At 47.6% G+C, this 27,228-nt stretch overlaps 1 protein-coding gene across 1 annotated transcript in view; it reads right to left on the bottom strand.

The window, feature by feature from the left end:
* Positions 1-349: 349 nt before the first annotated feature.
* KDM5C (lysine demethylase 5C) overlaps positions 350-27,228 on the bottom strand; it is a 31,546-nt gene continuing 4,667 nt past the window's right edge. Inside the window, 25 exon segments of the mRNA XM_019438433.2 lie at positions 350-1,488; positions 1,591-1,790; positions 1,929-1,998; positions 2,269-2,658; positions 2,660-2,869; positions 3,057-3,194; positions 3,341-3,520; positions 3,984-4,122; positions 4,716-5,074; positions 5,764-5,869; positions 6,482-6,629; positions 6,757-6,881; positions 6,970-7,151; positions 11,143-11,337; positions 11,445-11,564; positions 18,274-18,436; positions 18,531-18,712; positions 19,321-19,479; positions 19,596-19,715; positions 21,474-21,632; positions 22,677-22,858; positions 22,972-23,095; positions 23,812-23,946; positions 24,477-24,647; positions 24,955-25,077. Of these exon segments, the coding sequence (XP_019293978.1) occupies positions 1,123-1,488; positions 1,591-1,790; positions 1,929-1,998; positions 2,269-2,658; positions 2,660-2,869; positions 3,057-3,194; positions 3,341-3,520; positions 3,984-4,122; positions 4,716-5,074; positions 5,764-5,869; positions 6,482-6,629; positions 6,757-6,881; positions 6,970-7,151; positions 11,143-11,337; positions 11,445-11,564; positions 18,274-18,436; positions 18,531-18,712; positions 19,321-19,479; positions 19,596-19,715; positions 21,474-21,632; positions 22,677-22,858; positions 22,972-23,095; positions 23,812-23,946; positions 24,477-24,647; positions 24,955-25,077 (4,446 nt within the window). The 3' untranslated portion in view covers positions 350-1,122.

The following is a 27,228-nucleotide window of genomic DNA, read 5'->3' as shown; positions in this document are numbered from 1 at the left end:
GCAGAAGTTTAGATGAGGTGGCAGGCCGTCCGTTGGGAGATGGGGGAAAATGGCTTGGGGGGTGGGGTAGGGGGAGACTCAGGACGTCTTGCCCTCAGGTAAGGAGAACCCGGTAGAACTTGTTTTCAGAACCCAGAGCTCCCAGACTTCAGCCCTAGTGCTCCTCCGCCGCTGACGGGTGATGGAGGCACTGTTCTCCCCCTTCAAAGAGAAATACACTTCAGAAACATGTTTCCAAAAAATGTTGCTAAGGGTTTTATTTCTAACAAGAGGAAAATAATAAAATTAAAATAGGCTTCAGTTGGAACCAAGTTTTTGTTTTTTTTTTTTTTTTTTTTGAACAAATTAATTACACACCAACAATCTTCTTTTATTACAACATGAACCCAGGAGGAGGAAAGGAGATGGGATGGGACAGGGAGAGAAGGTCAAGGTGGTTGTGAGGACAAGCACCAAAAGCTTTCTTCAGATCATGGGGAGCTCCCCAGCCAAATTCATTTAAAATAAAAAACTGTGAGCACAGCTATGTGAAGTTTCCTCCTCCTGGGTAGAACAGTCAGGGGAAGGGGGAAGGGGGGAGGGGGGAGGGGGGAGGGGGGAGGGGGGAGGGGGGAGGGGGGAGGGGGGAGGGGGGAGGGGGAGGTAAAGGTGGGGGAAGAGAGGTAGGAAAGGGGAGGGAGGAGAAAGAGTGAGAGGGAGGTGAGGTTAGTGTAGCATGGCCTGGCCAGGGCCAGAACTGGGGAGAGAAGGGAGAGGAGATTCCCCCAGTTTGCGTACGCACTGGCCTTGTCTCTGGAATGGTGCTGGCCCAGCCCCAGCCACCCCCCTGCCCACCTGCCCACCCATCTGTTTATCTGCCTCAGGTGTCTGGGAATGCTGGTTAGAGGCTACCAGGGAGGGGGACTCCAGGGGCCAGCCCCCAGGAGCTGAGGTCTGAACAATACCTTGGAGTCAGAATATAAAAGTCAAGGGACTCAGGGGTGGGCTGGGGAGTTGGGGGGACAGTGGCCATCCCCCCTACTTGCCCACCTCCCAAGAAGCAGGCTTGATGGTCAGAAAGAGGATCCTTGAGACCAAGGTGGGGGGGTCTTTGTTGGGGGTCTGTGCTAGGCTCAGCCACTGTCACAACTGTTGCTGAGGTGGCTGCTGTGGGCAGGGCACATGCAGCCTAGGAGTCAGAGTAGAGAAAGGGGCCGAGGGGCCTGAAGTGGCCCCTAGTGCCGGCTCCAAGCCATTCTGGTTCTCCTGGGTGCTGGGGCTGCCAGTGGTGGGCAGGGGTTGGGGGGGGCCCTCACCCCCAGTCTCCTCCTCCAGCTCCTCCTCCTCCTGGGCCTCCTCAGCCTCTGGCCCTGAGCTCCGTACCCTCTTTGGCTCTAGCTCCTCTCGGGCTGGGTCATCGCCCTCCCCACCCCGATCCACCTTCCGCCGTCGCCGCCTCTCCAACGCCCGGCCCCGTGCCCGGCTCCCATGGCGCTCTGCCTTTTCCAGCTGTGTGATCAGACAGGCAGAAAGAGGTGTGGGCCAGTGGTCAGGCCTGGGCTCCCTGCCTCCTTGGCCTGACCTCCTGGCCCTGTCCATCCCTCTCCTTACCTCTAGAAGTGTGCGGATCCGCTCCATGTCTGGAGGCTGCCCAGCCTGCAATAGCTGCCAAATGCTGTGGTTTTCATCCAGGGTCACCTCAAGCAGGTCCCCTTCTAACATAAGCTCCTCTAGAGGGGCCCGAGTTGCCTCAGGCAGCTCCAACACAGGGCCAGTCAACTGTGGCAACAGCGAGGAAAGCAGCTCCAGGTCTGGTGGGTTGCGGGGACAGGCTGGGTTAGAGGCTGCTCCTGGTTGTATCCCCACCACTAAAACAGAGCCGAGGACCACAGGGGTCACTGGGGATATCCAACCAACAGCCTACCCACACCTAGACCTACCTCTCTTACCTGAGCCCTCCCCGGGGGCTACCTTCTCAGGACTGGTCATACTGTCTCCGTTCTCCAGCAACCCCTGGACCTGCAAAGAGCAAGGATGGGTAGTGGTTGGTGAAACCAGGCCCTTATTCCCCACCAACCCCAGACTTGGGACGTTCCACCTCCTGAAGGAGGAGAGCAAAGGCTGTGGCACACGGAGCAGTCTGGGGATCTGGACAGAATGTAAGATGGGGCAGGGAGGCCAGGCCAAAAGAGGCCAGAAGTCAGAGAGCAGGGACAGGGCTGGTGCCTAAATAGGGGCGGGGGCTAGGAGGCAGGAATTTGAGGGCAAGAGCTGGGTTGGGCAGCTCACCTTGGGCATATCCTTGCCACTGCCTTCTCTGAGAGGGTCAGAGGCAGGGGCTGAAGGGTAGGTAGGGGGTTCCTCAGGCCTGGGTTCAGCCTGCAGCCGCTGGCGAAGCTCGGCCAGCCGTCCCAACAGAGCAGTCACATCCTCAGAGGCCAAAGCCTGCCTGGCACGGCCTTGCCAGCTGATGGCCCTCTCTGTGAGACACTGCAGGGCCTCGCCCTCAGGCAGCCGCACAGGCAGTCTCTGCAGGGCTACCAGCAGTGCCAGGATGGTCTCCAGGCGGGGGCGCCGTGAGCGCATGCACAGCGGACACAAGAATTTGGTGTCCCACTCCCACCAGGCCAGCAGCGGGGACGAGGTGGGACTTGGCCTTGGGGAGCTGAGGAGGCGGGGGTACCGACACACATCGCCCATGGAACCAGTCCTGACACAGGTCACACTGCAGAGCTCCCACCCCGGCCGGCACCTGCCCACACACACAGACGGAGGTTGCAGAGGAAGCTGTGGTCGATGATGCCAGTGGACTGGGCTTGGCGGAGTTGGTGCGACGCAGCTGCAGGATACCCTCCTTCTCCTTCTGTTCCCCCTCCTTGAAGGCCACGATCTGGCAGGCCCAGGACAGCGGGAGAGGAGGTCAGCGGCCCAGCCCTTCCCTTCTCTGACGCCATTAACACCCTACTCCCAAACCAGGAGAAGTGAGGCCCCAGGAGCAAGCGGTCTGGCCATGGTCGCCCCATTCAGACACCTATCACCACCAGGCTCTTCTCCCAAACAGGTCCCCAGCTCCTTACCACAGAGCCTGGGTCCCTGAGGTCCTGTGCAGACAGTCCCAGCAGCTCCGTGTCAGATTTGTACAACCCCAGCTCCTTCTCCATCCACCGGCTGCGCTTGGTGCTGTCTGAGCCGGCGTCTGCACACGGGCAGAGCACCTAAGGCAGGCATACAGAGCAGGGATGACTAGGCTTCTCCTACCTCCCACTGCCAGGGCTTCCAAACCCCCACATCGTCACATGAGCCATCTCCCAACAGCCGGGCCAGAGGCAGGAGATGGTGCGGGTCAGGGTCCGGGCCTTACCTCCAGCAGCGTGTAGCAGGAATTCCTCTTGAGGAAGGTCTTGGATGCCTTCTCCCTCCAGGAGTGTGCCGTCAGTACCTGCAGCTCTAGCTGTCTCAGCTCCTCCAAGCCCACAGGTAGGTCCCGGCCCACGGCCACCAGGCCCTCTAAGTCATCCAAGCAGGGGTAGTGGTCACCATTCTGGGACAGGGACAAGAGAAAGCTCCAGTCAACTTGCCAACATCTACCGATGGTACTACTCTGCCCAGCCCTGAGCTGGGAGGAGGAATTGAACTGGTAGTCTTCGGGTAGAACAAACCAGGGATCATCCCACGGGAAGCACTCCTGTAGCTCCTACATCCACTGGCTTGTCCCCTGATACCAGTCAGTGCCAGTGACTGTCAGACTAATCATCCTCTTGTGGCCTGCCTCTCCCACCCTCCCTGCCCCTACCATTCTCACCCTTTCTACAACCTCTCTGCCCTCAGGCTGGCCCTGCAATCCCTCTTCATGCTGCTCACCACACCAAGACCATTTTGCCTCCACTCCATGTACCGCGCTCACTTCTCTAGCCCACCCAACCCAGCGCAACCCAGTGTATGCCAGCTCTCCTGGCTGGACTGAAGGCCTGGGGTGGAGGTTCAGGGGGCAACAGGGTCCTCACTTGGATCTCATCCACATCAGCAATCCAGGCCCGGGCCTTAGCAAGAGCCTCCTTGAGAGCCTGGATGTTGGGCAGGTGAACAGGGATGTTTTCTGCTTCATGGATTATGGCCTCGAGTGTGGCTGGTGGATGCTTCTGCCTGAAGGTAGGGAAAAAAGAGGCCTCACTGTAGGGTGATCTGCTTGACCGTCAGATATATCGGCATGGGACCCTGGAGCTGCCATGTGGGCCTACCTGCTAGTACTCTGCCTACAGGGGGCTGCTGGTCCCTGTTTGCTCCAGACTGCATGCACCCACCCGACTTCTGCCACAGCCTTCATGCCTCTGCTTGGCCCACCAGTCTGTCATCCTGTTCACACTGCCTACACAACTGGAAAGATTAATCTGGCACTCCAGTTTGTCAGACTGCCCTGTGTGTGGCTTCTTTCTATGGATATCCATCCACCTGCCTGTTAGTACTTGTGCTCACACATGCGTGCCCACGTCAGCCCGTGGAGCTGGTGCCACTATACGTCTCTGTATCTGTCCATCTCTGCTTCCCCATTAGCCTATCTCTGCCTCTATGTATATATGGAGTTTTAAAAGATAAGCTAGGGAAGAAAAAAGGGGAAGAAAGTCAATACACCAGTGACAGAGTCTGGTACCCAAGGCCACCCATGGGAATCATTTCTGGCTTCTCCACTAAACTTTGACGGTTAGGGTAGAGCAGGGAGGGGAGGAGGCTGGACCTACCTGGCCTCCAGGCAGAGGTGGGCTTTCTCCTCCCAGCGTTCAGCAATGGTCAGCAGCTCCTGCAGCTCAGCCCGGGCTTTGTCCACAGCAGGGCTAGGGGCTACGCTAGCACCCGCAACCAAAAGTCCCCGCATGACAGCCAGGGTGCCCCTCCGGGCTGAGGGGGCCAGCGTGCGCTTCACCTCATCCAGCCATCGTGCCTGTTCCACCTGCCGCTGGAGCTGCTGGGCCTCGGGCACCTCCACCCCTAGCAGCTGCCCCCTCTCCAACAGGGACTGCAGTAGCCCTGGACTGGAGGGCAGCGAGGCCAGGGCCTCACGGGCCTCAGCCTGGTAGGCCTCCACCTGTTCCAGAATACCCTACCGGGACACAGATGAAGAAGAAACTCCTCAGCTGGGCACACTTTGAGGTGCCACGGCCAAATACCTTTGCCCCACCTACCTTCTTACCCTCCAGTATTTGGGAAAAGCACCTAACAGGGGCTGCACTCTCTTCCTGTCCCACACCCTAAGACAACAGTTCCTAATACTCACTACCTGGTAGAATGCTCTGAGGAATTTATTAAAATGCAGACGCCTGGGCCCCACCCATAGAGATTCTTAATAGGGTTTGGTCAAGAGTCTGTGCTTTGCGAAAGTCCCCAGAGGATTCTGATGTTTAGCACCAGGAGACCCTTGGCCCAGAACACACTTGCTACACTTGGCCTTCTCACAAACCCCTATGCTCACGCTGGTGTCACTGCCTTCTTCATCCCACCTCTCCTCTATCTCCCTGAACTTGACTCAGCTTTCTAGGCCCACAAACATCCTTGGTCCTTTATCCTCTTCCACTTCCGCCAGGACACATTCCCTTGACTCCATATCCTGTACTTACCCCTTGCCACCTGGCCCTGAAACCCCCTTTGCCTCCTATATCCTGTTATTCTCATAAGTGCATCCTATCTTGCCCAAACACTTGATGCTTTTGAAGGAAGCCAAGAGTAGCCTGCTGCTCGGGTCTCCCAATCCCCCTGAATCCTTATCAGCACTCTGAGTGCACTCCTCCTCACCTTGACATCCCCAATCTGGTGCATGGCACAAGGAAGGTTGTTCATCTGGTCCAGAAATGCCCGGAGCTCAGCCAGGGTCATCTGTAGACCAGCCACCCTGTGGGGGCTATGGAGTTTCACATGTGGGATTTCAGGTCCAAACCCAGTCCCCTCCCTCCATCTCTGCACTCAGACCCAATGCCTTTTCTCACGCTTGCCCACCTGGATCTCTCGCACTTCAGTGCCCCCAACTAGCCAGATCAGAGGGAGGAGGGTTTTAAGATATAAGCACATTCATATGATGAGAGCAAAGAATTGGAAGGGGGGAATATAGGATATGTTGGGTGGGGGGGGAAGCCGAGAAACTAAATGATAGTAACAAAGGCTGAACTTTTTAGCTCATCCTCTACTGCGAATTCTCTGATCAGGTTTATTCTTCTGTGTCCTTTCCTTGTCCCTAAACCTTCCACAACTCCTCTCTGGCCACAAAATCCCTCAGCCTGTCTGACATCTCCAGGTACTGATAAAAAGGACCATTTCTAGCTTTCTTAGCACTGAGGCACTCTTCTCCATCCTAGTTGCCTGATCTCCCTGCCCTCCCAACACCTCTTAGGCCACCTTGTGCTGTAGTGCTTGTCAGCTTCCTGCTGTCATCTGCCCAGTGGCATTCAGAGCCCACTCCTTCTAGGTGCTGGCTCCTCAGCAGGCTACCTGAACCCCACACGTCCCATTGTCATACCCGGCTTCCTGGCCGCTGACTAGTCCCAGAGCCCGGGACACGCAGGCCTCTGCCTCACTCAGGCAGTTCTTCAGTTGCTGCAGCAGCTCACTGTTAGGAAACCTCCGTTCACGGGCCTCAGACTCTAGTGCCCTCAGCTCTTCAAGGCCTGGAGAGAGAATGAGAGCAGCAAGGAGTAGGCAGTATTGAGTAAAGGCAGAGAAGGGGGTGGGGAGGTACAGAAGAAAAGGGAAGAGAACTTGCCTGTGGAGTCCCTCCGTCCCCCCATCACTCACTGCGCTTCCGCCCATCCTCCACCTCCAGGGCCACTCGAACTTTGTTGGCCCAGGTGTCAAAGGACTCGGCCCGAACCTTCAGTTTATGCAGCATAGCAGGGAGCTCATCCAAGGTGTATCGATACCTGGACGAAGACAGCAGGGAAGCACATCTGGCCCAGCTCTGTATCCCCCTCCTCAGCCCACTTCCTTCACAATAGGTCCTTGGCTCACCGCAGGTACTGCCGGCTACTGGAGCACTTGCAGAGGTCATTGATGTGGGAAAGGCAGACAAGGCCGTCCGGGCAGTCGTAGCAGGCCAGAGCTGACAGGAAGCATGTGGTCTTGCACTTGATGCATTGGCGCTCGTCATCTGGGAGTAGCTCGAAAGCCTCTCGCTCAGCTTCCGTGATGCCCTGGGGGCAATTCAACCCACACACGTCATACAGAACCAGAACAGAGTTGCAGAAATGCCCCCATCGCTGCCACAACCGAGCCTCAACCTAGACTCCACAATCTGTGCTAAGAGCTGTGGAGAGCAAACTCCTAGAACATACTGCCTCTGTGAAGTTCAAACTCTCAAAACTGGAGGAATCAGATGAACCAGGGCAAGATCAGTGAGGGCTGAGAGGAAGAAAAATTGGGTAGGATTCAGATCAGCAGAGAGGGCCTTTATGGGTGAAAGGAGGTGAGGTGGTAGATCAAGGCACCAGAGAGGTGGCAACGTGCGGGAGCGGCTGAGAGAAAGGCTATGTGCAAGGGAAACGATGCTGGCTTCCGGTCCCTTGGCACCCAGTGTTCCAGACACCGTGCTGGCAGCTTAACAGGCAGGACACGCCGCATGCACACATATAACTCACAGAAATAAGACTCTGTGCTTGTGTCCAGTGTCTAAAGATACAATTTTTTTTTTCAACAACATGGTTTCCAAACCTGTGCCAATGACTTCATCTGTCACTCAGATGAAGAAAAAGCCATCTGTTCCAAAAATTGACGAAAACCCAGCTAGGCTGAAGTAACCGAAAGACAACACAATGCTGTACCTTATGGGCAATTTTAGGGATTTCTAAAGGGAAATTTGGACTAACAGTTTTTGTTCTATATTGACTCTAACATCTAACCTCTGCATAAAATATGAGTCCATTGTATGTTACAAATCTCGCTCTGCCTCTTATTAGTTGTGTGATGTTGAGTAAATTACTTAAATCTCTCTGGATTTCTGTTTCGTCGTCTTAGAAGTTGGAGATAATGGCACCATCCTCACTGTACTGTTACGAAGATTAACAAAGGTGCAGTGACTAAGACTTAGAAAAGTATCTTAACGCTTAGAAGAAGTGGAACCACAAAATATCCCTAACAGCCAAAACAATCTTGAGAAAGAACAAAACTGGACGCATCATACTTCCTGACTTTGAACTATACTACAAAGCTATAATAATTAAAACAGTATGGTACTTGCATAAAAATAGACACACAAATGGAACAGAAGCCCCGAAATAAACCCCAAAATAAATAAAGCCAATTAACATTTGATAAGAGAGCCAAGAATACTCAATAGTGAAAGGACAGTCTCTTCAATAAATGACAGTGGGAAAACTGAGTAAACACATACAGATGAATTTGGACCCTTCTACCACTCGTGAAAATTAACTTGAAATTGATTAAAGACTTAAATGTAATGCCTAAAACCGTAAAATTCCTAAAAGAGAACATAGTGATAAAGTTCCTTGACATTGGTCCTGGCAATAACTTCTTAGATAGGACACCTAAGCACAAGCAAGAAAAGCAAAAATATGTAAGTGGGACTACTATAACAGCATCTGCACAGCAGAAGAAATCATCAACAAAATGAAAAGGCAACCTATGTAATGGGAGAAAGTATTTGTAAATCATCTGTTTGATAAAGGATTAATATCCAAAACATATAAGGAACTCATCCAACTCAATAGCAAAAAAAACCCCCACAAACAATGTGATTTAAAAAAACATGGGCAGTGGGGCGCCTGGGTGGCTCTGTCGGTTAAGCGTCTGACTCGGCTCAGGTCATGATCTCATAGTTCGTGAGTTTGAGCCCTGTGTCGGGCTCTGTGCTGACAGCTCAGAGCCTGGAGCCTGCTTCACATTCTGTGTCTCCCTCTCTCTCTGCCCCTTCCCTGCTCATGCTCTGTCCCTCTCTGTCTCAAAAATAAATAAACAAACAAAAAAAAAAAAAATTGAAAAAAAAAACAACAAAAAACCATGGGCAGAGAACCTGAACAGATACTTTTCCAAAGAGATACAAATGGCCAAGAGGTACATGAATATATGCTCAACAGGACTACCATCAGGGAAGTACAAATCAAAACCATAATGTGATATCACCTTACACCTGTCAGAATGGCTATTACCAAAAGAGATAAGTGTTGGCATGGATGTGGAAAAAAGGGAACCTTGCACACTGTTAGTGGGAATGTAAACTGACTCAGCTACTTGGAAAATAGTATGGAGGTTCTTCAAAAAATTAAAAATAGAACTACCCTATGATCTAGCAATCTCAATCCTGGAAATATACCCAAAGGAAATAAGAATCTCAAAGAGATATCTGCACTCCCATGATCACTGCAGCATTATTCACAACAGCCAAGCTATGGAAACAACCTAAGAGTTCATCAGTGGCCGAACAGATCAGAAAGATGTGATATATACATACAACGTAATATTATCCAGCCATGAGAAAGAAGGAAATCCTGGCATTTGTAAGACATGGATGAGCCTGGTGAACATTATACTAAGTATGTCAGACAAAGAAAAAAACAAATACTATAGGATATCACTTATGTGTGGAATCTAAAAAAGCCAAATTCATAGACACAGAGTAGAATAGTGGTTTCCAAGTGCTGGGGAGTAGGGGAAATGGGGAGATATTGGTCGAGGACACCCACTTCCTGTACCATGTACAGCATGGTAACCGTAGAAAAGAAAAAAAAAAGAGTAAGTGCTCAAGAAATATTTACTATTATTAACCTTAATTTTCAGATTAAGGATACCTATTCTCACAGGCCTATCCCATTTTACTGAGGAGGAAACTATGTCTCAGAGAGTCTGTAACCTGCCCAAAGTAAGAATCTGATGACAGTCTATTTTGACTATAAAGCCAGAGAATGCTCTAAGGATGAAGCTCCTAGGTATTTTTGGATCATAGGCTCCTCTGAGAATTGGATACAAGGTACGAGCCCTCTCCCCATAAAAGTGCTCAAATACACACACATAGTCTTTTACAGATTTTTAAGACTAGGGGGTCGAGAACCTTTCTCTACAGTAAGGACCAAGTATAACGAATTCTCAGGGTCAGGATGAGAACACCTTGTCTTCCCACCTTGCTGTGGCTCCTTCTTGTAGTCTGGTACAACCTCAGGGTCATCATTTAATAACTGCACTGAACAGAGAGAATGATGCCTGGAAAAGCCCAGGGGCTTACCAACTAACACCACAGACTTCCAACATCACCACAGCTGCAATTCTCCTTACAGCCCATGCTCATAGGAAATTATAAATGAGCTTTAAAATAAGAAAGGATTACCCTAAATGGGCAGCAAGGGATCCCTCAGGACCAGCATTCCCTTGTAATATTATGTAGGACTCTAAGTCAATTCCCTAGTTGGGCAAGTGTGGAGCTTTAAGAAGGCAGCTGAGCTATAAGAGTAGCAGTCCCACTGGTCTACAAACACAGCTGACCACAGGCTTACGAGAAATCTACTAAAGGAGGACCGCCTTTGTATTTGGTAGTATCACCCTAGTTTGGGCTACTGAACCATCTGAATGCAATAAAATGTCATTTGCTAAAAAATGTTCCATATTTCAATCATTTCCTTCATGTGTTACTATTACCAACAACAGCAGCTGCTACGTTGCAAGCATAATAATAGATACTTTGACATAAATAAATGACCTTACTAAAGCTTTACAACTCCCTTGCAAATGTGGTATTTAGTCCCATTTTCCAGAGTAGGGAAGTGAGACTATGAGAGGTTATGCAACCTGAACAGGTCACCCAGCTAATCAGCAGTGGGGGTTTCATATACCAGGCTGTCCGGTCGGGTTATTTAAATAATGACAAACAGCGATAACACCAGGACGTGTTGCGGGTCAGTTACTTAACAAACATAATCTTTAATCTACTCAACTATCCAAAAAGATAAACGTTATAATCCCCATTTTTCAGAGATGGATACTGACACTCTGCAAGTAAATTAACTTGCTCACAGCTGTTGATAAATGGCAGAGCAGAGAACGGAAAGGGATTTCTAATCCAGATGCATCTAGTTCTTTTTACTACACTCCAAGACTAAAGGCTACATCTACTTCTTTCTTCCCCCACTTCTGCCGGGCTAGGGTGCCTGATTCAGGGCACTCTCACCTCCACCCTACCTTTTCAAGCAGGGCCTTTCGTAGACGCCGTTCCTCCTGCACCATGATGAACATCTCCTTATGCACAGCTGCGGCCAGATTCAGGTCCAGCTTCTCTGGGCAGGCAGCCATCTTACAGATGAGCTCCTCATGGGAGAAGACGCAGTATCTTCGGAGCCGGCGGTAGTGCTCAATGCATTGGCGCCCAGCTGGCAACTGTGGACAGATTCACCGTTGAGTGTGGCCAAGTCTGAAGGCCATGGTGCCTCAGCTTCCCCACATCCCTCCTGCTTCTCCCTGCCAACCCACCACACTCCACTCACCCAGTCAGCAGTGCAAAAGTTGACAGCCTCCGCAAAGTTGTAGCCTTGGTTGAAGCCACTGTGGTAAGCACGAGGGAAGGTAATGACAAATTCTCCTGCACACTGGTTTGTACGGACAACCTGAAGAAGAAAAAGGCCAGGAAACCTGATTTAAGTGCAGGGTTCTTAAGGAGACAAAGGAGAGCCTGAGGAAACAGTGTGACAACAGAGTTCCAGATCCAATTCCAAAAGGACCGACCACTGGCCTCTGCTCTCAAAGTTGTGACTTATGTTGGCAGCCAACAGGAAGATCGGAGTCAAAAGTAGGAAATGTACGTACCAAAGTATTTCAACTTTCCTAGTAATTTTTATAAAAATTTAAAATCTCACTTTTCATTAAGCTGGCTAAGCCTTTTTCATTAATAATTATTTTTATCAGTCATATATGCAGTTCCCAGAGCCATGGGATTTGTTTTAAAGATTTGTTTAAAAATCAAGATTTGTTTTAAAAATCAAAATTTAAAAATACAAGATTTGTTTTAAAATCAGCAGGCCCTGGGGTGCCTGGGTGGCTCAGTTGGTTAAGCATCTGACTCTTGATTTCAGTTCAGGTCACAATCTCGTGGTTTGTGGGTTCGAGCCCCGCATCGAGCTCTGTGCAGACAGTGCAGAGCCTGCTTGGGATTCTCTGTCTCTGCCCCCCCACCTCGCCTCTTCTATTGGTGAAAGCCAATCACTTTCACCTCTTCTATTTTGGCATTCTCTTTAACAACCCTAAATAACATGCCTCTCGACTATACTGAAAATAGCCACCTATTATTTCTCAGTTTGCTTAGTTTCCCGTGCATGTATTAGTAATTCAATCCCAACCTTTTAGACAAGTGTCCAACCCTCTTCTCACCTATCAGTTTTCATCCGTTTCACCTTTCACCTTTCTTGCCTATCAGTTTTCTGTTGCAGAGCCTTATGATCTGTTCCAACCTGAACCAGCTACACTATACTCCCTGGACTGTCACTCTGCCATGATGATCTCCTGTTTCCTAGATCCCAGGTCTTCCTCTTTCTTGGTGTATTCTTTTTTTTTTTTTTTTAATTTTTTTTTTTTTAACGTTTATTTATTTTTGGGAGAGAGACAGAGCATGAACAGGGGAGGGGCAGAGAGAGAGGGAGACACAGAATCGGAAGCAGGCTCCAGGCTCTGAGCCATCAGCCCAGAGCCCGACGCGGGGCTCGAACTCACGGACCGCGAGATCGTGACCTGAGCTGAAGTCGGATGCTTAACCGACTGAGCCACCCAGGCGCCCCTCTTGGTGTATTCTTTTGCTGTACTTGAGCACATCCTCCAATAGCTGCCTAGGAAACAGTGGGAACAACTTTTTTTTTGAAAATGTTTCTATTCTACTCTCATACTGCATAATTTGACCATACAGAATTCTAAATTGAAAACCATTTCGAAGGCATGGCTCTAGTCTTCTAGATTCTAGTGATGCTTTTGAAAAGTCTGAAGCCATCCTGATTTCTAGTGCTCTGAATTAAACCTCTTTTCTCTCTGAGAGAGCTTGTAGGATTTTTTCTGGTCCAAGTGTTTGATATAAAAATTTTACCAGATATACTTGGTGTAGATCTATTTTCATTCATGTACTGGGTAGGCCCTTCAATTCTGAAAGCTTGGGTCTTTTAGTTCAGGAAAATTTTCTTGAATGATTTCATTAATGATTTGTTTTCATCTCTGCTCTTTTCAGAACTCATTATTTGAATATAGAACCTTCTGAACAAATTCTCTACCTTTTCTCAACTTTCGTTACCATTTCCCATCTTTACTGTTTATTCTATTTTCTGAGACTTCCTTAACTATTTATCCTCTAAACCTTTTTCTTCCACTTTTGCTATCACAATTTTAATTTCCAAGAGCTCTTTTTTGTTCTCAGGATGTTCTTTTTAGAGTATCCTGTTCTTATTTCAGTTTGCAATATATGCTCATCTCTGAAGATCTTAGTGAGATTTCCTTCCCTTTTCAAGTTCTTTTAATGTTTATTTTTCAGAGAGAGTGAGCAAGTGAGCGCATAAGCAGGAGAGGGTCAGGGAGAGAGGGAGACAGAATCTGAAACAGGCTCCAGGCTCTGAGCTGTCAGCACAGAGCCCGATGTAGGGCTTGAATCCATTAACCATGAGATCATGACCTGAGCTGAAGATGGATGCTCAACCGAATGAGCCACCTAGCACCCCATCTCTTTTCTTTTTGAAGTTTACTTCTCTCCCTGCCTAACCTCTGTTTATACAGGTTGCTTTTTTGTGGTTGTTTGGTTCTGTTTTCTAGAGTTTCCTCAGTTGTCTGTTAATCTGTGGCTGTCTACTTTTTTAAGAGTAAAAAATGGAAAAGCTGAATGGAAGTTCTGAGTATATAGATGAAGTCTGTCAACTGTTGCTGTAGGGTGATGTGGCTGAGCCATTTAGTTTGGGAAACTGTAGGTCTTTCTTTTCGTCACTCAAGATTCTCCAGGGAAAACTTTTTTTTTTTTTTTTTTTTGCCTGAAAGAAAAACATCTGGCTGCTAGTTCTGAGAACCAAGTGAAGGAAGATTGGGAACCTCAGCATCCATCATTCATACAATGATGAATCCTACTATTTTCACTTTATCTCCATCCTCAACTGTACCTAGAAGACCTCAGTCCAGAGATATTTTATTTTAACCTCTTCAAAAGTAAATCTCCAGTCTTCTGTTTTAGTGAGGGAGGGTCACATTTCCAGCTGCCCAGCATGGCAGGGGATCTCAGAGCTTCTTATAGACGTGAATGAATCCTTATTTTCACCCCATTCTTCTTTCCTCCCAGAATTTCTGGTGCCACTGACTACTGAACCTTGGGGGGGGATTCTGAGCTATATATCAGGTTGCTTGGTTCTGAGATGTTTCAATACTGGCTTAAGTTTCAGTTTTCTTATCTGTTTTCTAGTTTCAAGAATTCTGATCTCTCTCTTTTCTCCATTTTAATAATTTTTTACCTTAAAAAAAAAAAGCCCTTTGTGCCATTTTAGTGGAGTTTCAGCAAGGAATGGAAGCAGCCATGTGTTAGTTTGCCATCTTTAGGAGAAGCCTCACAAGGTTTTTTGAGATGAATATTAAGATGAATATTCAATGCTGATGAACACACAGTGAAATAGGTGCAAGGCTGGTAATGGGACCAATAACTAAAACTAAGATATTATTACTGATATATATCAAGAGCCTAAAATGTTTACACCCTTCAAAACAATCTGCTAGGATTCTAGATTAACGGGGAGAATTAACATCCTCATGACACTGAAATTTCCCATTCATTAATATATCTCCGCATTTATCCAGGTCATGCATCAGCTCCCACCTCCAATACATTTTCTTTTCAAAGATGCAACAGCATTTCTTACCTGGATTATTGTACTGGCCCCCATTACCAAGCACTAGAATTATCTTCCAAAAAATGCAAATCTGACCAGCAATACCCCTGCTGAGAACCCCTTACTTGAAACTCCATGTCCACATGACTGAAGCCACTGTTACTCTTCCCTCAAGGATCACTCCTTCTACAAATGCTTTCCTGACCCCCTCTTCCTAATGACACAGTCTGTTGTTCTTCTGAAGCATCTCTAACATTTATTCCACTTGTTTACTCACCTCTGTTGTCCACTCAACTGCACATACCTGAAGGTAGGGACTGGTTTATTTGTCTTCAAGGTGCTGGCCAGAGGCCTTGTATTGTACACACAGGGAGTTCTAGCAGTAGTACTTGCTGAATGACCTAAACCCAGCCTTGATTCTATAGATGTGAAAACTGAGTCCCAGAGAAGCTTCAAGTAGCAGAGCCAGAAATAGAACTTAATGCTCCTGACTCTTATCTCAACCTGCACCCTCACTTTGGCAATGTTACTTTACCATGTCCTATGTAGTTATTTAAAAAGGCTCTCCTCACATTCTGCAGCTGTTAAAAATGACCCAAATATCCATCAAGTGGTGAATGGATAAACAAAATGTGGTACATTCATACAATGGAATATTATTCTACCATAAATAGAAATGAGGTTCTGACACATGCTACAACATGGATGAACCTCAAAAACATTATGCTAAGTAAAAGCAGCTGGATGCAAAAGACCACATATTATTCCATTTATAAGAACTGTCTAGAAAAGGCAAATCTCTAGTGACAGAAGGCAGATTAGTGGTTGCCTGGGACTAGGGGTTGGAATGGAGAGTGACTGCAAAAGGGCATGAGGGATCTTTTTGGGGTGACAAATGTTCTAAAACTGGATTGTGGTGATGGCACAACTGTATAAATTCACTGAACTGTGTACACTTAAAATGGGTAAATTTTAAGGTATATAAATTATACTGCAATAAAAAAAATTTGTTTAAAAAGATGGTTATAAGCAGCTCATAGTAAGAAAGCAACAGTCATTCTAGCCCAGCACTGTCCAACAGAAATATAATACCAGCCACATATGTACTTTTAAATTCTCTAGTACCACGTTAAAAAAGTAAAAAGAAACAAGTAAAATTAATAACTTCAGAGTATTCTATTTAACAGATCCACAATATCAGCATTTCAGTGTGTAAGTGGTATACAAAAATATCAGTAAGATATTTTCATACTAAGTCTTGACATCCGACACATGTTTTATACTTTCAGCACATTTCAGATTGGACTAGCCATGTTTCAAGTGCTCAGCAGCTACATGTGGCTAGTGGCTACCCAACTGGACAGTGTCGTTCTAGATCATTAAACTTAAAATGAGATTATAAAACCCATACACTGATTGTTATATCAAAATTTACATAGAAAAATAACAGATGGGAAACATAACAAAATATGGAGGAAATAGAGATGATCACTATATTTCCATTTTCTGGAAAGGGGGCAGGTTTCTTTTATAATGAAAATAAAACTTACACTATATAGCTATAAAAAGAAATGGTTTTCTTCTGCCAAAGGGGAAGGGGGGAGGGGGTGGGCTAAAGATAGATCCTGGGGGAGCTTCAGCTGGCTAAACTGCAGGCTGCCAGCATGAGAATATGAAAATCAGATGCCTTGGATTGAGGGGATACTGCCAAGTCCAAAGAGTCTGGAGATGCTGGGAACCACCTATAGGAGGGGCAGGGTGGGGGTGGGGTGAAACAGCAGCTGGCCAGAGAAGCTGGTGAGCCATGAGCAGGACAAATGCTGTGGAGCTGGAAGCAAAGAGCACATGTTTAAAAATCTGTAATAAATTTTTCTTAAAAAGAGTTAAGGATTAGTTACACACACACACGTATGTATGTGTGTGTGTGTGTGTGTGTGTGTGTGTGTGTGTGTGTGTGTGTGTGTGTATCTTGGCTGTCTAAATCTTTAAGGAGAATACTCTTCTACTCATAATTTTCCTTGGCACTGTAGGCAAGGACTAATGCTGTGCTATGTGTCAGGAAGAATGGACTGTGAGGAAGTGAGACCCAGTGTCTACTTACGAAGAGCTGAACTGGAAGGGCCCTTGATCATCTCTACCTCTTGAGTCCAGTAATTCTTAAATGGGGTGAGGCAGTGACGGAAAAGGATACCTGCCATCCCCCAACCACTCTGCCACCTCAAGTGGAAGAAGGCTGCCTGAACTGTTGTAGGATACACTTCCACTAATTCCCTAGATCCCTCAAGGCTTGGTTAAGTATCACTAAAGTAGCTAATAAAAAAATACTACAGGGTATGTAGTATATCAAAACAAGGTGAAGGCAAGAAACAATATGGGTGAGAACCACTGACCTAGTCCAAAGCTCTACTGTACAGGTGCTCGGGGATCTCAAGGAGACATTAATTCAATATGTACTGACCGCTTACCACATCCTATGCATTAGACCAAGTGGCAGGGCAGCCAAGGTGTTGGCGGGTGGGGGCGGGGGGGGGGGGGGTTGAAGGGAGTGGGGAGGAGTAGTAGCACAGAATAAGACTCAAAGTACAGGTGGATGATGTACCAATTACTGACCCTACAGGACTGTTGATCAGGCTGTTTTAAGATCTACACCAGAAAACTGGCTGATGCTAATGCCTGGCTGATGCTAATGCTTGAAAGTTTCTTATAGGCAAGCCAGATTGTATACCCAGCAAAACATTTTATAGTGTGGGAGAGAAGTCCACAGAGGAGGAGGATAGGTTCAGTCTAGGACTCTGGGTTCAACTTTATTTTAAATGTTGACATTGGCACTTTTTTTTAGAGGTTACTTCTCCTCCAGCTTTACTGAGATATAGCTGATGTATAATACCCTACAAGTTTAAGGTGTACAACACGTTGACCTGATACACTTATATATTGCAAAATAATTACCACCACAGAACTTTTGACCTGTTAAATAAGTAAAAAGACCTACCCATTGCTCCCAAAAGGGCTACTATATGGAACATGTCAGAGACTGCTAGTTGCCCCCCAATATTCATTCTCACCCTCTTTCACAACAATATGAATTTCTAACTGGTACATGACCATCTGGAGTAAGAACCACATTTTCCAGTCTTCCTTGTAACTAGACATGGCCATGTGACTAAGCTGTGACTAACAGGAGATGAATGGAAATGACGTGCGTCTTGCTCTGTCCTTCTGCCACTTCCCTCTCCTACTGGCTGTCATACAGACGTGAAAAGAACCATCCTGAGGTGTTGCCCTCAAACACATGGCCCAGAGCGCTCACCATCACATCATGTATCTAACTATTGCTATGTGAAGTCTCTATTAGAGTTGTTGAATAAAGATAAGAGGAATGAGAAAGAAGCACAGGTAGATTCCAGATGACCACCACCACCACAAAGGACATGGCTACACCATTCCTACCCCTTGTCCTTGTTTCCTGAGCACTCACCGGCACACCATGGGACATGAGGGTATTGGGATTCATGAGGGTGACAAGTTGGTGCAGGAGGTCAGGCTGGCTATCAAAGAGCTCAGGTGTCAGCTTCTTCATCACCTCTTCCAAATGTTCTGCTGCAAGTGAGGGTACCCCATACCAGGTCTTCGGCTCACCCCTGGCCATGTGGAAAGGGGACATATGGAGTGGTCACACACATGGTCCTCAGGGGGCCTACCCTGCCTCCCCAACTTCCCAGGGCCCCCGCTCACCAATGGAGGTAGTTAATGGAGTAACTCCAGTGATCCTCAATATGCCAGCAAAAGGCTGAAAAGACCATGCCCACATAGAGCCAGGGCACCTTCATGCCAGAAATATCTGCATTGATGTGGCATAGTACGGACTGCTCCAACACTGGCATCACATTCAGGTTCCAACCACTGGTAGCATACTCCTGTCAGGTTATTTGTGGATAGGGGATGAGGGTTATACTAAGGAACCGAGAGCTTTAGCCCAGGGAACCTTAATTTTGAGGTCATAGACCTTTTTGACACATCTAAGAAATATTATAGACATTCTCCACCTCCCACCCACCCACCACCAAATGCATGCACACAAAATTTCAATTCGCTTCGATTTTAGCAAGTTTTACAGATATACTCACCCACCAAAATACCTGCAAGTTAAAGCCCCCCGCATTGGACCAAAACGCACCCTTCTCTTGAGGTAGGCCTGGGCCCTCATTTTTTTTCCTGCACATACAGTCTCAGTCCCTGAACACTTCTTATGAATGAGCCAGGCACCCTGCCAAGTATTTCATATACCTTCTCATTTAATTCTTATTACAAATTTGTAAGGTAGGTACTATCCCCATCCTACAAAGAAGTAGCCAATCTCGTGGCTAGAGGTGCCATGCCAGATACTAGGCTGTGTTCTTTACATCTTCATTTAAATCTCACAGCAACTCTATGAGGCAGGCATAATGATCCCCACCCAAAAGAGATATTGAATGACCTGCCAAAGCTCACACCACTGACATATAATCATGAATCATCCACTTACCTCCTCCTCAGGGGTTAGGTGCCGCTTACTATCACTGACGGGGAAACCGCTACCAAATTCTTTGGAATGGATGTCAGCCCCATACTCAACAGTCACATCTTCCTCAATGCTGTTTACCAACCGCCAGAACTCCTTCTCCACGAGTTCTGTGGGCACCATCTGGGGAACAGGGGTAGCAGATGACCATGGCCCCAGTGACTCAGGAGAGCTAAGACCACCAGGCACCAACACCTACGACCCTAGCCCTGACACTACCCCAGCCCTCCATCACCTACGTGCACAGGCATGTTGAAGTAATCGGCTTTAAAGGAGTCAGCCATCTCGCCAAAGCTCTGCAGAGTGTATTCCCGGGTAGCCTGCTCAAAGCCAAAGGCTTCAGGGGGGCGCTTACACTCCTGAAACCCAAAGGAGAACATGTCACCAAGGTAGAGGGCACAGGGGTGGAGATTCCTCAAAAGCGGAGCTGGAATATGGGGTAGGAGCAGGGAACAAGAACAGCCCTAGGTCTGCACTCAAGGCCCCTGAGGCAGGCCTCACTTTATAGCTCCACCTTTTTCTCCTAGCACCTCAGCTTAGTCTTTTCATTCCCCACATGCACTGCGCTGCCATGCTTTTGCTCTTTTCTTCCTTTAGGACTTTACTACCTAAACCATGAACTCAGACTTAAATATGCTATCCTATATTCTTCTGCCATTTTTTTCTCTTGGGCTAAAATAGGAGTTTAAGCAGGGTGTGTAAAGAAGCTTTCTTAATGCCCAGCCTGGAACTACAAGCCTGAGAAAATGGCACTGAATGTTCTAGTAGCTCAGAGGATGGAAAACGAAGGCACCAGCTCCTACGCTGTCAAACCCTACACTATTCCTGTTCTTTAGACTGTCTCAGAAGACAGGATGTTGAGTCTACCTCACTTTGTACCTATGTTCATGGTTTTAGATGAGAGCTGTATGTACCCCAGAGTTAGACTCATGTCTGAAAAATCAATGTCAATCTGGTCCACTGGCCCACAACCACTTAAAGAGAGCCAAGCAGAGCTGACAGCCTTCATTGTCTATGATACTACTGGCATCCAAACTCCTCCCTGAAGGAATCTCCACCACTACACCAAGGCCATTATGCACTGCCCCGGTCTCTTTCCTCAGCTGTGTGTGTGCACATGCACACCTAGTCTCTATGACCACAGCTGAGTCCCTAAGACAAGAGACCATCCACATTTGCTCTCCAGAAACCCACAGAGAAATGTAGATGAGTGCCCAGAATTTGGATGAAGGTAGAAAGCTCATGAAACAGACCTGACAGACAGACCAGGCCTCTCAGCCCTCACTGCTGCTTTAGATGCTCTCCTTACTTGTCCCTCTTGCACTAGGTACATTTGCCCCAAATACTCTTGCTCCAGCATGCCTCCATTCCCAGGTTTAGAAAGCCTGCCCATCTCTTCTAGTTAAAGCCTATATCACTGCAAACCAATCAAATTACCAAAACAAAAGGAAAACTAAGTATTATAACCATATGATGGACCCCCCCAAAAGAAAAATTAAATCATACCCATGAATAAATTTAATATAGAAAATGATCATAAAGTAGCAAATTAAAATATACAGTAAGAGCCCAAACTCGTTAAAGGTAGTTATATATATGCAACAACAAAAAGATGAGAAGAAAATATACCAGACTATTAACAATGGTTGTCTCTAGATGGTGAGATGATAGGTAATTTGTCTATTTTCCAAGCTTTCTAAAAAAAACAAAGAATAAAAAACTTGGAAATCAAAAGAACAACTTTTTCTTCATATTCCTGTTCTCCAAATCTCATTCCTGACACATTCCCTGATTACTACCCTTAGTCATCTTCCTCTCCTCTGAACTTCTACACCTCAGAGTTTCTAACACGTAATTTAGCATTTGACTATACATCAGCATACCATATGTCCAATCATGACTCTCACTGCCCCAGGTGGTCTGGGAGCTCCCAGAGAACGTAAGCAAAGGCTAAGTCTCCTCTTCTTTCTCCTAACACTCTGCCCAGCCTAGCCCCACGCTGGAACCCAAAATATTAAACTGTGGCTGAACTAGGAAGCTGTTCTCAATAAGGCCAGATGAAGGAAGGCAAAAATACCCTATGGGGCAGACATGAGCTGGGGCTGGGAAGGCCTTACCGCCATGACACACTTTGGGCACCTCCAGACACCCTTGGGAATCTCAGGCAGAGGAGGCAGCAGGCAGAAGATGTGGTAGTTGTCATCACAGCCATCACACAGCAGAAGCTTGTCATCCTCATCCCCTCGGGAACACATCCGGCAAACATAGGACTCGATCTGCCAGGGAAAGGAGGCAACAGTTCATCAATCTAAGCCCTGTCCAGCCTTCAAACTGTCCTCCAGACAGTACTCTAGTCCACATAACTCTCCAAAAGAAACCCACCATGCTTGCTGGCTAGATCATTCATAGCCCTGTGACAGGCTAGTCATGCTAGTTCTGGAATTTAACTGTGTGCACATACCATCTCCCCAAATAAACTGGTAGAGCTGTGAGAGCGGAGTCTTTATCATTCAGTCGTGAATCTCCTATTTTTATTCATTCAACAAACACTGAGCACTTATGTGTTCAACACTGTGCTGGACTCTGAAGTACAACAATGAATAAATATGGCATCTGCCTCCTAAAGGCATACAGTACTCCAGAGACACATATTCATAAAAATTAAAGGGCAATGTGGCAATTGCCAATATCGGCCCATGAAGGGTACTATGGGAGCCTAGAGAAGGGAGCCCTCAAATCAGCCAGAGATAAGGAGGGATAGCCTTGAGGAAGGACTTCACTGAAAAGGGGACACTTGACAGTGACATTTGAAACTGACCAAAACCTGAATGCAAACTGAAGTCTGGCACTGGGGCAGAGCACAGGGGAAAACTTCCAGGCGGAAGAAACAGCATGTGCAAAGGGATGGGGGCAAGAAAGAGCATGGCGCATCTCGGGAAAAAACGAACATACCTACAAGTAGTTCAGTGTGGCTATAGCAGAGGAGTGAGGTGGGCAGTGCTGGGGAATGAGGCTAGAGGTCAGCAGGGACTGGATCATGCATGGTAATGAGGAGCTTAGCCTTTATCCTGAAGCAATGGAAAGGGAGTCTCCTTCTTTGGACCCTTCCAGCACTTCATGTTGACAGCACTTGATCACCCTTTCTTGTCCTCTGTTCCATGTGAGTTGGCCTTGTTTCCCCAATTAAGTGAGCTACCTGAAGGCAGGGCCCACCAGGCCCACTTTTGTGCTTAACGCAACCTGGTCCAGAGCCATGCTGGGGAAATGCTTGTTGAAGGGATGAGAAGCAGAGCATTAAGAAGTCAGGGCTGGGTCCTTACAAACTGGGCATTGCTGTGGTTCCTCCGCAGTCTCATGGTCATCTTGGTGCAGGGCTCTGGGCTGTGACTCAGCTCCTCCTTGCTCTCCAGGAAGGTCTTAGGTGAGGTTGACTCCACCTTCATATCCCCGCCTGACTCCTCCTTCACCACTACGGTGGGGGGACACTCAGGCCCTTCCTTATCTGGGAGAGGGAAGAGTGGCTCTAAAGTACAGGTCTAGAACAGTCAGGGCCCCGCCTCCTCTCCCCAGGCGAAGCCACCATCCTTCACACTGCTCCAGCCTGTCAGGCCTCACCTTTCTTCCGCAGAGTCTTATCCTTGGCCATGAGGCCCAGGCCCATCATCTTGGGGCCTGCCCCATAGATCTGTAGCTTCTTCAGTTCCGGATTCTTTTCAATGTCTTCTTCCGTGGGTTCCGGCTGGGAGAAAAAAAGGAAATGAATCAAGCCTGCTATCTGAGGCAGACTGCCCATCCTAAAAGAACAATAGCTTGGACTATATATCACTTGAGCTCATGCCAGGGACTAAGGCAAGGGCAGGCCTGGGCAAGAATTCAGAGCTGCTTTTTGGAAACTAGGGTTAAGTGAGCTCCCCACTCAGCCCTCTCTTGGAAAAAAATTAAGATGCAATTTGTTTTCCCAACTGTAAAACAAAAATATTAACTCCTACCTTACAGGGAGGCTTACAAAGAGTTTTGGGGATAACATATATAAAGAAATCTAACAGTGTTTGACACTACCAATAAGTGACAGTGACTAATACAATCTGCTAAATGACATGCTTCGGTGAGCCCAGGGACAATGTCTATCTTATTCTACTGTATCCCCAGTGCCTAGAAGAATGTCTGGCACACAAGCTTCTGCCTAAAGCTAGGATACAGGTATAAGGGAAAAGAAGAGTTCTACCCCAACGAGCAGAGTGAGTCAGGAAAGAACAAGATAGGCAAGAAGGGCCGACATAGAAAAGATACTGTATGAGGAGATCAAGACCCAGCTCAGAAGCTGGAGGGGGGCACACTTCTGCTCAGAACTCAGAGAGTGGAGAGAAGAAAAGTGGAACAGGGAACAGAACTCTGGTCAGAGGAAGGGAGAGGACTCCCACCTCCAAAGCTCTGAGTTAGAAGTGAAGTACTCACATCAGGCTGCAGTCTCTTGGCCCGCCGGCCATAGCTATTGAACTTGGAAGGTTGCACGGACTGTCGAAGGGGGATACTGTGGGGTTTGTATTCCTTGTCCTTTTCCTCATTATCAAATGGACGTGTGTTGCACTGCTGGGGACAAGTGAGGAGTAAGGGTGAGGGTATGGGGCCCTAGACCCCAACAATGACTTCCCTCTACCCTTACCCGATGGCAAACCAAGCTGTGGCTGCACCCACATGGCCCACACCAAAAGGCCATGCTCAACTGGTCGTTACCAATGACACCAGCACACAGTCTGATAATTGTCTTGCCTTTGCTTAGGTCATTCCTCCTTCAAACCACCTCCCCACAACCATCTCCCTAACTAAATCAGATGCCATCTCTTCCCAGACCTCTCCAAGTCCAAAATGTCTCTCCCTCCTTGGAATTCCTTTATCAGTTAAAACCTTGTTATATATTGGATAGTAGGCTGGCCCTATGGGCAACTCCAGGACCTCTGATCCTGGGCAGCATGGAAGAGAATAAGCACCACTAAAAAAGGGTAGAGTCTAGCTCCCAGGTCTCCAGTTCTCTGAACCAGTTCCATTAAGAGCCAAGTGTGGGAGATCTGCATCTGGTGTGGGGGGGAAAGCCTTTTCCCACCCCAGCCTGGCATCCTTACCACCAGGTTGGCTCCAGACTGGTACATCTCATAGGGGTAAACGATGCGTTCATAGTGGGAGCGTAGCAGGGAACCAATGTTTTTGCCTGGTGGGTAGTTGAGGCGCTGGGCCACCCGGGCCCACCGACGGTCTTTGCAGATGGCTTCATAGCCACCTTCCTCCACCACGATCTGCAGGGACAAGCAGGAAGGGATGTGGATGTGCTGTGTGTATGTACATGAGGGAATAGGCCTGCAGAAAGGGAAATGAGAACAAGTCCGGCCCCTCGCTTCAGTGAGGACTATTCCCTCCTTCTACCACCACCACTCAGATTCAAATTGCAGTAGGAGACACCAAGAAGTTCTGACAACAGCTCATGTGCTACCAGGCTGTGCCCCTCCACTGCAGCCTAGAGATCTAATATCCAAACCAAGGGAGCCCCCAGAGTACCAAGGATATTAAGGGGTGGGGAGGGGTTTGAGAAAAACCTTCTCTTACTTTGCTGAGGCTGTAGAGGTCCAAGATCCGCCGTTCTACATTGGGAATTTTTAAGGAGGAGCCCTGGATTTCCCAGAATTTGGCAATCTGGTCCAAATAGTTCAGCTTCACTCTTGTCTGGGCCTGGAGAAGAAATTGCTCAAAGAGGATGGCCTCCCCCTCCACCTGAGCCCCATCTTCTGGCCTAATCTTAGGAGAGAAGAACGTGTACAGAGCAGCCCACCATCCAAGGCCTCTCCCCGTGAAATGGATCCCAAACTCTAGGCAGTGCTTAGCCCACCTCTCTCTCATCTCTGCCACCTTCTAGTCAATAGGATAAGCCCAAGGCTCCAAAACAGAGAGGGTTAGGTCACAACAGCTCTCTCAATCTCTTCGACAGGGCTGTGTGAATATCACCATTCCTGTTACAGACAGCCTCTGTTTCCTTAAGTCACAGAGCAGGTATCAAGAGATCTGAACGTCAAATAACTTAAGTTTCAGCTTGTTTCCTGCTATTGATTTGCTTGTATAGCCTTCTATTCTCTGAAACTCCATTTTCTGATTATAAGGGGGAACTAACATAACTGCCCAGTCCACTTACTCCAGAAGGGTGGAGTTATGAGAGAAACAGTGAAGACCCTCTGGAAACTCCAGAACTGTATCTAAGTTCTAGGCATGTTTCAGATTGAAGGCTCCAAAAGAGCACATTTACCTCTTCTTATGCACCACAGAACTTGTCCCATGGTGGCTGAAGGCTGAGAGTGCATGCTGGAGACAGAATGGCCTAAAGAACTAAGAGACAGTATACCAAAGCAGCACTGGCACCTGACCAACCCAGGACCCGATGTGGGCCAAGTATCCTAGGAACAAGGCATGTACCTTGCTTGCTTCCCTGAAATCTCAGTGACCCAAGAAAGGCTCCCCAAGGCTCTAAGTCTAGAACCACCTTGCCCTGGTCAGATAGCCTAATTCTATGGAGAACTAGATAAGTCACTACCATTCACCGCCTTGCTCAGATCCCATTAGAAGAACAGAAACAGTTCTATTTCATAGATGGGGAAAACTAAGGTCTATTTGTGGAAAGAAACAACCTATGGCTATTTAACTGTGGAAACCTGGAAGAGGCCAGCAACTCTACTCCCTCCATCTTAGCTTTCCAATCTTGGCTTCTTCCTTGCTCCTCCCCATCAACAGCCAGCACAGTATCTCTAGAAAACCTGCCCTTGTCCCATGCTAGGTGACACCTTGCACTAGCTGTACCTCCATAGATCCATTTCTTTAAGGAACTTATACCCCATTCATGAGATGATTTTTTTCCCTGACCAGGACAGCTCCTAGACTGACCCTACAACAGTGGTTCTCAATGAGGAACAATTTTGCTCCCTGGGGGGATATTTAGCAATTCCTGGAGACATTTTTGATTGTTATAACTGGGAAAAGGTATTACTGGCATCTAACAAGTAGAAGCCGAGGGTACTGATAAACTTCCTACAATGCATAGGATAGCCCCTCCGTGACAAAAAATTATCTGGGCCAAAATGTCAATAGCATCAAGCTTGAGGAACTGTAGTCTAGAAACAAGGAAGCTTTTAGGTCATAAGTTTCCAGTAGGGCCCAATACACTCCCCCTCCCCAGGGCATCTAGTAAGGTTTATGGATACATAATGAGAGAGAAAGGTGGTAACATAGTTCTCAACTGTATCTTCCCTGGGAAACTCCAGGATCTTCCTAGGAACTGGTTTCAAAGCACACACTCTCATTATCCCAGGGCATTCTCAAGCCCTTAGTGGAGAACCTCACCTATCCATGCACAGGGCCTGGACTTCCTATACAGAAAAGGGAGAGGGAAAAGCCTACCTGCCTGACCCCTGTCCAAGTTTATAACCATTCTAGCCTTGATAAAGACCAGTTCTTGTGTTGTTCCTGCCCCTCTACCTCATGTCCCACCTCACCAAGCCCCATAGAAGGCAGGCCAGAAGCACAGGATTGTGGATGAATTGGATAATGAGACCACATTCAGCTGGCCAAGCATGAAAGGGCTCAGCCAACCCCCTATTTCCCTTTTGTTGACTCAGTTACAGTAGGCTGGCTGACAGGGGACTTTCAGAAGTAGCAAACCTTTAGGGAAAGGGACGTTCCTAGTCTTTGAGCTATCATATTAGAGATCCTAAATGCTCCTGCTCTTGGTTATACACAGAGCTCTAAAGCTTCCTCTATGACCTCCATGCAACTTCACAGGAGAGAGAATAAAGGCATAGTCAGGTAAAGCACCTTAGCTCAAGAAGGTATGAGGGC

This window comes from Panthera pardus, unplaced genomic scaffold (assembly GCF_024362965.1).
Source record: "Panthera pardus isolate Hobbes unplaced genomic scaffold, ASM2436296v1 HiC_scaffold_27, whole genome shotgun sequence".
NCBI classification, from domain to species: Eukaryota; Metazoa; Chordata; class Mammalia; order Carnivora; family Felidae; genus Panthera; species Panthera pardus.
This window is presented reverse-complemented; position numbering and strand designations above follow the sequence as displayed.